Below are 11,466 nucleotides of genomic sequence, written 5' to 3'. Positions count from 1 at the left end.
AGAAGATACAGAATAAATTAAATCCATATTGATATTGATGATTATTATATTGAATTCCTTAAATATGAAATTATTTATATACAACATGTTAGTTTATAGGATATAATATCATACAATCTTCCTCCTGGTTGGTTTTATCATTCTATTATCCTGAACAATAAGAAAGAAAATATGATTCCAAGTAACTGAAAACAAAAAAGAAAGATGTAAGTTCTCTATAGTTGTAGATAACTGCGATATGAAAAGAGATTGGTACATATATTTTATTTTAAACCTCGCAATTTGGGGACTTTCAAATTATTTTAACTCTTTTCAATCAAAAATCATTTAATACTTTGATTCGATATTGAAGCGTGCTCTTTTAGTTCTTTCAAACAATAATTTCCTTTTATGTGAGGTATGCCAATGCGCGCTGATGTGACGTGGCGTGTGGCGATACCGAAGCATTGAACTCTCTAAAAGAACTGGAATGGCCCCTCAGGTACCGAAATACGACGAAAAGTGTGTCCAACTGAGACGGAAGATGTAGAGCAACCCATCTCTTTCTAATGGTTCGGCAACCGATCGAATAACCGCGCATCAGACGTCGGCAGCAGCAGTCGTCTCACTCAGTTTGTCTATGGTCTCACTTCAACGCCCCGGGTTGTTTTTGTTTACATCGTTATAAACTTGACAGGGCGCAGAGAGAGATAGATTGCTCTACATCTTCCCTTTCAGTCTTCCTCAGTTTGCCTGCATCGAGATGCCATTCCAGTTCTTTTAGATTTCAATATACCAAAGTGACCCAAGTATTTCTGATCTCCTTTACTTTATCTTCTTGGATGGTTTACATCTTACGTCGATTGATTGTGGGATTTCATAAGAAAATCATTAAATAAGTCTAGTTACGAAAATCAGTATTCTGAATAACTCTGATGAGGGTAAAGCGATGGTTGAATCTCTATCTCGAAACAAACTCTAGGCGGATACTATAAGGACCTTATGATATTTCCATTCATGCATTCTCGTCACTATCAGTCTTTATCACAGTCAATGTCTTTATTGAGGTCCAATTTCACCCAAATCAGATTAAATTCAAACAAACGGCTTTCCAATATAAGTAAAAAAACAGCTTTATTTATAAAGTGGAGTAAGGAGGGTAAAGAGGCTACAGAGAACACAGACACTCCATTTTCAATGAGACAGCTACGTCTGATCCAGGTTTATATACAGGGTTAGAACTATTTAGAGGCTGACTATAGGAATATCGAAAACCGTTCAAATTAAAAGGTGGCTTAAATTACAGAAAAGTTGCACAGCAGTATAATCGCTATATAGGATTATGGCTACACACCGAATTACGTGTAGTTATGTCCAAAAATAAATGAGTTATGAAGGAAAAATTATAATCTTGATTTTCAGTTTTTTTAAGATATCTTAGGAACCATCAGAGATATTTTGGAACTGTTTACACCAACCCACCCATTCTCAAATAAAGCAACTTTTTTGTAATTTAAGCTACCCTGTATTTCTAACGGTTTTCGATATCCCTGTAGTCCCCCTTTAAATAGTTCTAACCGTGTATAGTATATCCTTAGTGAAATCAGCCCTTAATAAAATTGAAACTGGGCATTTCTCCTGGACCATTTATGCAACGTTGAAACAACGACTGAGACCATTCCGATTTAGTGCTAGACTGTGATAAGATAAGACCCTTGATCTATTCCTGGTTTATAGTTTACCAATCTTTACATATGAAACATGTTCACCTAAAATCTTTAATGGGTGCTCTTATTTGAACGTCACTCAGCATTCCTGAGTGATTGAAGTTGAAGACACTAAATATAATAATGAACTCTATATATAATAAAATAGCTCACCATCATGAGAGAAACCACGGTACAAAGAGTACCAATAACCAAAGCATTCTCTTTTACATATTGCTTTGTAACATTCAGGCACCCATTCATATATGCCACGTGGTCGTTCAACTGTTCCACATTCTGGCATTTCTGTAGTCTTCCATGTGAATACGGCTTGCAACAAGAGTCTGGAATGAATCCTTTCCAATCCCTGTAATTATCAATACCGCAACATTTCAACCTTTGCTGCGTTTCATCCCAGGCAAGTGTAACAGGGTGATAATTTCCATAGGCTCGTAGTGATGATGTCATACCATTACGTACAGTCAATTCTGCTTTCTCTCTGAAGACATATCCGATGATGCCTCCCACTAACATAGTAACGAAGATAAAAGAAAGGCAGAGCATGTACTGAAAAAAAATTGAAATGATTTTGGCAGTGTAGTTGAAATAGCTATCCAAAGCTATTGAAATGAGATTTTTGGGAGTTAGGAGTGCAATAAATCGGAATAAGTACGGAATTATAAAATAACTTGTTTTCTTTTTTTGTAAGGACTGCTCAGTGCTCAGATATCTAGGAGCCGGAAAGTACTACCGGTGTCGTTATAATACAATACCCGGTGACAGGGAAGCAGTTCTGATAGAAATGGGAAAATGATTATAGAAAATTTGATAGTCTGGAGACCCTGGAAATAAATCGTTTATCGGAATCGAAATGAGTAGCTTGATGGGCGCAGAAGTACAGCCTAAGAACTATGCAACTAAGGAAAAATCCGCTGATGGTTTTTGTTTTGGGTGTTTTGTAACCATAGCGCGGGCTGTAGAAAGAATTCATTACTTCGGAAAAAAAGGCAGTTAGATCGCGGGATCTTTAAGGGATATTCTCGTGTTTGCTCAACTTAAGTAACTAGATATATACCTAGGGTTGGAAAGAATTTAAGAAGTGAAAGTTCAGTCTTTAAGCATGAATGGTATTAAGGAAACAAGCAGTTGGAGAGAAAGGGAAGTACCTACATAGTTTGAAGATCAAGCCAGTTCTTAGTTCTTAGGCGGCGACAAAGATACCTAATTTATTCGAATTAGGTCCGGTACTTCGACCTGTGAATAACTTAATTTATTCGGCAGATAAACTCTAATTCTTATTCTTAGGATAAGTAGAAATGCTGTCTTTCAGTTTTCACTCATCAGGCATCGAATAAATAATCAATATTCGCCGAATAAATCTGTCGTTGAAACTTACGAATAAGAGTATAAGAGTCAAAGTATCAGGCCTAGTTAGACTATTGTTATTTTGGCTGTTTAAAAATCAAGTTTAGTTGTTTTCAATTGTAGTTTTCGGAAATATGTAATTAACGTTGGACCCACGTCGAAAAATACCAACTGCGGAGTGTAGTTTTAGAAAGAGATAACCTGTCGACTTGTGCGAGTTGGTTTTTGTGCCAGATTTGTTTCGAATGTCTCTTGAAATCTCATTTCAGCAGTCGTAACTTATTCAAGGTAAAAAATCCGTATCCTCAATTTCCACCGACTACCATAGTACGGCTCTAATCTTGAGGTTTTACTCACCGTAAATAGGAGACACCTAATTTCCTTAATTGATCCCATACATCCTACCGCTGCTAACAACGCAACACCAGTGCCTGTTATCATCATAATCCATGTTGCTCCACCGTACAGATTCGTACCCAACAGTTCGTTCGCAAAGGATTTGTCAATTACTACCCAAATGCCGAAACCTAAAGCAACTAATCCACCAATCTGAAAATCATAAAGTACAAAATTTATGAGATGCTAGAGAAAACTCAAAATTTATTCATGCTTCTTTTGGAAATAAGTCCAATCATTACGAATGTACGAATTTTAGACACATCGAAGTCCATAAAAAATCTCTGAATTATTGATAATAATAATAATATATTACATAATGTCAGATGTCGCTAGGGTGTACTTCTACATTCTACCCTCTATTGACATCCATTTTCACCTGGGTATGAGATGTGTTGCTCTGACGAAGTCAAATGAGACCGAAACCATGGTCAGCAACTACTCTTTCTAAGCGAGGTGCTATTTCTGTTTATACTTTGAGCGGTGGTGGTGGTGGCTTTCTATTTCTTTTGTTCGTAACATTCGTTAATTTTATATCAGAGGTTGTTATGTATCTGAATTGATTTAGTTTACGATTGAACTGACAGAAGACAAGACACATTCATGAATATTATTATTATTAATAATTCAAATGTTCTCTCAGATCTCTATATTTCGAAACCTTTTCTTTGTGCCTTTCTAGTAGGTTGTTGTTATTTGGAATTGCTACGTCGATGTGAGGTGTTTTGTTCTGATCTTTTTTGAGTAATATTCTGAAGTCAGGTAGGTTTTATTCTGTGTTATTTTCCGGTCTGTGAGAACTGTGTAATTCCAAAGCTTATGATGATCATTTTCCAATACAGGATCTGGATGTCTTAATTGATATAGGTAAGGAACTTTTTTTTGAGGTCCGAAGTTGGTATTTTATTGACAATTCTTGGTGTAAAATCTTGGTAACAGCATCATGTCTAATTCTTGTACTCCGTGGCTGCGAACTTCTGGCATCCTCCGGTGATGTGCATGACGGATGGTTCTATCATAAAGTAAGTCAAGGGTCATGGGTCTGTTCTGTGGGTTCTATGTGTCGACATCATAACGACACTTCATAGTCCGCCACTGAGTTATCCTAGGCCCTAGGTGATATATTTCATATAGTTTCTTGTTGGAATCACCTGATCTGGTATTACAATGATGAAGCCTTCTGTTTCGGGAAACGACTTGCCAGAAGCGTTGATTGAAATATTGTACTTCAATCAACGCCAGAAGTCAACCAGTCAACCATTAGTTCAACTCAGATATTTCGACGTATTCATGGTTGACCTCATTCTGACGTCTCCCATGTAAAGGTTTGCCAATCATTTTCTTCATTCTGCATTCTGCAGTGTGTTTGACGATTTCTAAATGTGCCTGTTGCAGCCAACGGAATAGAATTATCAGTATCACAAACTACTCTATGGAAATCTGAGAAGCAGCCTTGTTCACAAAATATTTCCCAGGTCTTTCAACTTCCTCTACGGTAGGACAAATCCACAATTCCTCGACCCACCAAAGAGTCGTGATATCTCTGTTCATTCTATAAGCTTCTATAGTGATGTTTATGATGTTTTGTCAGCATTTCGTTCTTATTTTTATCTGTAACCTAAATCGGTGCATGGTGTTCCAAGACATGATCCCGAACAAATTATTACTTATTACTTATAATACTTATATTATTATTTAATATAGTCACATAATGGAAAGCACTATGTAGATGTTAATGTTATGTAGAGTTATACTATAACGTTCTTTTTTTCAGAACCCGTAAAAAAAATAACACCGTCAAGATTAGCAAAAGCTCTTGCATGACTTGACGTTACTACTTTCCTCATTCCTTTTCAATCAATCAGTAAGTTAGAGGTATATAATACACAACATCAATCGTAAAAATATTCGTCATCATATGTTAACGAATATTTTTGAACGCTCCTTATTACAGACAAAGATAAGCCTTATTTCAATCGAAAAAAGTATAATTTATTGATGAATCAATATCATACCTTTTGAATTATTGGGTAAAATGTAGAGTAGGATTATATTCGGGTTAATACATAAAATGGAAAACTTACACATATTATGAGGTTGACTATGAACAGACCGTATTTGATGAAATTACCACAACCATCCATTTTTCTTCCGAGGGCCATATTTTCATTTTGTTATGTAACTGAAAATAAAAAAAGTTTAAGTCTCTGTTTGTGAGTCCCGACAGGCAGAATATTAGTATTATTTTGTTTTCTTTTTTCATTGTAACTTTGTTATGCAAGTTTTGAGGTTTTGTTAACAGCACCGTTTGCTGGTTAGAAGATGGTTTGATATCAGGAATAAATGTAAAATAAAAAAATAGTAGTAATTGTTGTGGTCGGAACTAGGAACATAGTAGCATATGAAAACAATATATACATAGTTACAATCTAATAATTAATAATTTATCATTTTGTCATAATATTTTGAAATAATAAAACGATAAGTTCAGTATAAGTATTTTGATCTGAACTGTAATAATGATTACAGTTTTTTCCTAGATCTGAATGGAGTAACTGATGAGGTGAGCTACATCTTAGTGGTCAAAATAAAGCTCTCAAAAGGGTTGTTTTTGGGTATTCCTGTTATATCTTTCCAGGATACCCGAATATCAACTGAACACTTATTACATAAGTTGAACAGCACTATATTTTACGTTGACTGATGCTAAAAGCATATTTTTTGGACATCCCCAGAACCTCAAAGTTGGGACAATTTTCAGAAATATTGAAAAATGTGCGTTTCAATGTTCACATTCGAACCCAGCGTATATTTGATGATCTGTTCCCGAAGTAAAGGCTGTTGAAGTGAATTCATTAGAGTAATTTTTAATTTTTTCCTAAACTGATTAACTGATAGAGGAATGTGAAGAAGTAAATGAAAATTTGTACCGGTCCCAGATATTTAGGCCCCTATGAAATCAACTTCAAAAATTTCAAGTACTGAAGTGACTGGTATAACACCTGGAGAGGCGTCAGCAAAATGGTGCATTCTTTTCAAGGGAAAATTGTCCCAAGGGACAAGGGCGGATCCAGGATTTTTTTCTGGGGGGGGCACAACGGGCGGACGAGCAAAAAATCAACAGTAACTGTGAGAAATGAACTTCACTTTTATTTTTAAGAGTTCAAGTATGTATAGAAAGATCCGTCCGTCTGGGGGGGGCACGTGCCCCCGTGCCCCCCCCCTAAATCCGCCCTTGCCAAGGGACATTTTCAGTATGGTGTACAAAAGCAGTACAAAATGTTGTAGAAGGTAAATTTCTACAGAAAAGTTCAGTGAACGATTCTTTTGTTAGTGGGATTCACTGTTGTCTACGAATGAATCTAATTTCTGGAAGTAGATAATGAAAACCGGTTTTTGGCGATAAATCATGATGAAACATGAGTCACATTAACAAAAATTAATAACAAGATCTCTCAAATTTTTTCAATACTAGAATTGAAAATTCTCAAGAATGCACAATTTTCATCCACTTCCTCCAACAGTTTCACAAAAATTTGAAATAACTGTCTCCAAGGATTTCATTTTAGACAGCCTGCAACAATTTCGAGATCATTTCCAGGTTTTCATATGTTGATATGAAGTTTTTATCCTATTTTTTGACGTAGAATAGAATAGGTCTGTATTCTGTATTACCCGATAAATTAACGGAGATATCTAGGATAATACGAGGATGAATTGATATCTACTTAGCCTAGACCAGTTCCATGCATAAAGAAATATTGCGTTACCATAGCAACGAACAATAACTCATTTAGAAGTGTCAGTGTGAAGTTTGAGCTTGAGGTCAAAAAAGTAAACCGGAGTTACGCCATAGATTAATTCACGTTTATATATTTATGAGTTACGCAATAAATTAAAAGAAAGAAGATGTCCACCGAAATTGTGAAAATCGAAAAATTGCAGATTTACGAAGATATGCTTAATACCCTTGGTGATCAATGTTCTTCGTATGCTACCGTGAAAAATTGGACTGCAAGCTTCAAAAGAAGTAAATTTTCCATTGAAGATGATGACCACCAAGGGCGGCTCGTCAGAGGAGGCAAGGGAGGCTAAGCCTCCTCATAAAGCTTAGAGCTAAAATACATTCACTTCGCGCATGTCCTCATTTTCAGAAAGTAATTTCTATATAAATTTTCCGAACACCTGAACTAGATATTCAGATAAAAATTAGTTCATTTTTCGGTCCTCCGCTCATAAAAATCCAGCATAACAATCATACAATCCACCGGCTGCGTACGCGTCCGCCGCGTCCGCCGCGTCGAATGTGAATATTTCCTAGTACTGCCTATTCGGACGGAGGCTGTTGGGCCTGCTGCCTCCGTTGATAGTGTAACTCACGCATACGTTCTCTGGACTCACATACTAGCCGAACAAGAATTCAGCTGACTTACTGTACCATATTCGCCCGTAAAATGTACCAGAGGACTCAGAGGAGGCACAGCTCCCCTGTTCTCCATTGATTCTTTCGTGCCGTCTTCGACTATATTCGCTTGATCTCCGACGGTAGGGGCGTTGTCCGGCGGTAGTTGTTATGATTTCAATTTTCAATTTGAATGTAACGACTTCGTGGAGAACTGGAACTTCGGGAAATTTGTGATATATTCTTGTTAAGATAGGTTGTTTTGTTAGGGCGTTAGGGGTAAGTACTGATACGGATCAAAAAATAAAATGGAATTGAATATTGAGAATTAACTGTACACGTTGTTAAAACCTTTACAAGACCTCCACCAAATTTAATTACACTAAAGTCTACCGAAAATCGTCAGAATAGAAGTTTCAGTGTTGTTTGGTACGATAAATGTGATTGGTTAACTGGATCGATCAAACGGGAAAAATTATTTTGCTGGCCATATTTACTATTTTCTCATCAAACAGAATATACTTCATGGTTCAAAACGGGGTTTTCAGATTTGAAAAATTTACCGCGAACTATCGAAAGGCATAACAAGTCAAAGGAGCATATAGCATCCTCTTGCATTCAAAATCTTAGAACTGACAACTTTTCATTATGTTGAAGAAGTATACTTTATTGACTGATAAGAGTTTGTTCCAACACTCCTCGAAAACTATTAGCCTCCTCAGCTCTCATGACCACGTGCCGCCACTGATGACCACCAATCGGGAAGGCCAGTCTCTGTGGCAGTCCCCGAAAATATCGATGCAGTTCATCACATGATTTTATCAGACCGTCGAATTGGGCTAAAACGGATATCTGAAGCATTGAATATTTCACACGCACGGGTTCATCATATAGTTCACGTCAATTTGGACATGAGAAAAATTGCTGCAAAATGGATCCCCAAATGTTTGAATGTTGACCAAAAGCGAGCAAGCGTGCAAGGGTAGAAGCATCGCGTTCGATCTGTGCTCGATTTGAAAACGATGTAGATTTCTTGAACCGAATTGTTTCTATGGATGAGATGGATGAGCAATAATCGATGGAATGGCGACACTCCGGTTCTCCAAGATCTAAGAAGTTTCGTGTGCAAAAATCTGCTGGACAAATTCTTGCTTCAGTTTTTTGGTATTGCCATGGAGTAATCATGATTGATTGGATTTGGATAAGGGTAGAACAATAACCGGAGATCACTATTAGACATTAAAGACCACTATGCGGAAAAATGTTGAAGAGAAAGGACGCGGAAAGCTATCCAAAGGTGTTTTATTTTTGCAGGACAACGCCCCTGCACACAAATCTCATGTTGCCATGCAAAAAATTCAGCATTTAGGGTTTGAATTACTAGAACACCTTATTCACCAAATTTGGGTACATCCAACTATCATCTCTTTCCTCAACTGAAAAAAAGTTTAAAAGGTCGTAAATTATCTTCCAACGAGGAGGTAATAAAAGCTGTGGAGGTCTGGTTTGCAGAGAAAGAAGAAACATTTTTTTTGAAAGGTCTAGAGACTTTGCAGGTTCGCTGTAATAAATGTATCCAATTAGGAGGTTTATACGTTGACTAATAAAATATTTTAACATTGAAATTTTGTTTGGTTCTATAGTAGGCTAAGAATTTTTCAATATATCCTCGTATATTCATTTTCAAACTGATTCACGATAAGTATGATTTTCATCCATTTGGACGAATTGATTCTTATAACTGAAAAGAAATAATATTTGATATTTAATTTCTCCAATTCGTTATTATAGTTTCATATGTTTTTCTGACAAAATTCATCTTAAGTTAGTATACCCAATATTCAGCGAATTTTAAATTGAATTTATTGAAGTTGTAATAATTGCAATTGATAACATAGGTACTTTTCTTATGATATTTCGCGTCGTATTGTAGATAAATTGATCAGTAACTCATACAATTCAATGGATTGATGCGAACGAACCAACTGCGCGTTTCTAGTGAATCGACTTTCTCTCGCGTACAAGTGAATACAAACAAACAAAGCAGGTTCCAGATATTTACATTTAGTCGATCTCGAGTGCGTTAAGTAAAAGTTAGAAAATGAAGGGCACATAAGTAATTACCTATTTGTTATAATTAAGAGCACACTACCGTTTAACGAACTGAATTAGAACCGTATTCAATATTGCAACGAAAAGAACTGTGCAAGAGCTACTTTCGATTGAAACACAACGGATGGAACCACGTGCATGATGCTTGTTTGCGGCTTTCAGTATTCGTCATCGCATTAATTTCTGTTGAGTTCCATTTCTTCTACTCCCTCTCCAGGTGCACCAGGGAATACGTAACTCCATCGAGTATGCGACTCAATGGCAAAGCTAATGTTTATAAATTAGGTACCTACTTCAATCTCACCGTGAAAAATCGGACACTAAAGACCGTTTGTAACAGCCGCATGAATTTACGAGTAAATTCTATAGAGAATTCTTGGTGCAAACGGGCTTTAGGATGTTTTGGTGCGAATTGTGGAATTAATATACCTACCACAAAGCAGTCATTGAATTGATGAGGCCGGTACTTGATGAAAATCTATAATTGAATTGAATAACAAAGAGCATAAAAAGTGTAGCACTTTTTTACACTCGATTTGTTTTACACCAGTGTAGAGCAAGTGTAGTTTATCTACACATAGTCAAAAGGAAATGTAGATAAACTACACCTCCTCAACAATGGTGTGAATTCAATCAGCAAACGAATAGTAAAATCGAGGGTAGAAAAGTGCTACACTTTTTATGCAAACGAAAGGACCTAATATTTTCATAAATTATGTTTCCTAGAAACCAATAGGAAACATTCTAAATTTAGCACTCTTGTTTAACAAAGTTTTCGCCTATTTCAAGTTATTTACTTACGTTTCCACTGCGGACAAAATTCAAAATGAGGAAACAAATTTTAGGACAAGAGCGAGTATGTCAAACACAATGTGAAATAGGACTTTTTCAATTCCCGATTCAATTCTCGAGCTTTTAATTTTATCTTTGATCGATTATCATAGAGTATTTTCAAATTATTCACTTCTATTTACTTGTCTGTAGACAAAAGAGAAGAGTGAGAATCTAACACTATTGATGACTAGATCAAGGTCTCAACGTATGCTTCCAACATTAATTTCGTGAAAACAAATTGAGTTAAAGATATGATTTGACTTGAGCTCATTGACGTATAGTTATGGATTACTTAGGTACAGTACAGGGGGGCAAAATTCGTTGTTTACTGAGAGGATCTCTAGAACTATAGCACCTAGAAGAAAACGGATGAAACTTTTCGGAGCTCTTTTTCGGAGAAACAAAGAATGGTGAAAACCGCAGCCTCCTACGATACTTCGTTTTTGAGTTTGACAATTTCGTAAAGTTCTCATAACTTTTATGTCTTTTAAGTTACAAATCTGAAACTTGAACCTTCTACAGGCACTTTTTTACGTAGAATCCACTGATGAGCTCAAAATATTTTTTCGAATCATTTGGTGAACTTTCATTTTTCTAAATGCAAACTTTTATTGAATTTGTTATATTTGAATTGGAAAAGAATCTTCTGTCAGTAGATTCTAGGTATGAAAG

General features: G+C 36.1%; 1 protein-coding gene across 2 annotated transcripts; it reads right to left on the bottom strand.

Annotated features, from left to right (window-relative positions):
• Positions 1–28: 28 nt before the first annotated feature.
• Positions 29–10,134, bottom strand: LOC123309414 (leukocyte surface antigen CD53-like). Of its 2 annotated transcripts, none has more exons than XM_044892525.1 (5): positions 9,973–10,134; positions 5,531–5,628; positions 3,408–3,599; positions 1,860–2,252; positions 29–185 (listed from the first exon to the last, which is right to left on the bottom strand). In XM_044892525.1, exons 2-5 carry the CDS (start codon positions 5,606–5,608, stop codon positions 138–140), a joined length of 711 nt encoding a protein of 236 aa, XP_044748460.1. In that variant the 5' UTR covers positions 5,609–5,628; positions 9,973–10,134; the 3' UTR covers positions 29–137. The 2 variants fall into 2 exon arrangements, with proteins under 2 accessions (XP_044748460.1, XP_044748462.1); XM_044892527.1 differs by lacking the exon at positions 9,973–10,134 and adding an exon at positions 9,751–9,867.
• Between the last annotated feature and the right edge of the window lie 1,332 nt (positions 10,135–11,466).

Source organism: Coccinella septempunctata, chromosome 3 (genome assembly GCF_907165205.1).
Source record: "Coccinella septempunctata chromosome 3, icCocSept1.1, whole genome shotgun sequence".
In the NCBI taxonomy this organism is placed as follows: Eukaryota; Metazoa; Arthropoda; class Insecta; order Coleoptera; family Coccinellidae; genus Coccinella; species Coccinella septempunctata.
The sequence above is the reverse complement of the archived record's forward strand: the minus strand, read 5'-3'. Positions and strand labels throughout refer to the sequence as shown.

Bases quoted from the DNA above. Each gene is read 5' to 3' on its own strand.
- LOC123309414 (XM_044892525.1), bottom strand. From the start codon at position 5,608: ATGGCCCTCGGAAGAAAAATGGATGGTTGTGGTAATTTCATCAAATAC. The intron at 2,253-3,407 runs GTGAGTAAAACC...ATTTTTTTTCAG, and splicing joins TTAGGTGTCTCCTATTTACG to TACATGCTCTGCCTTTCTTT. The intron at 186-1,859 runs GTGAGCTATTTT...TTTTGTTTTCAG, and splicing joins CCGTGGTTTCTCTCATGATG to TTACTTGGAATCATATTTTC.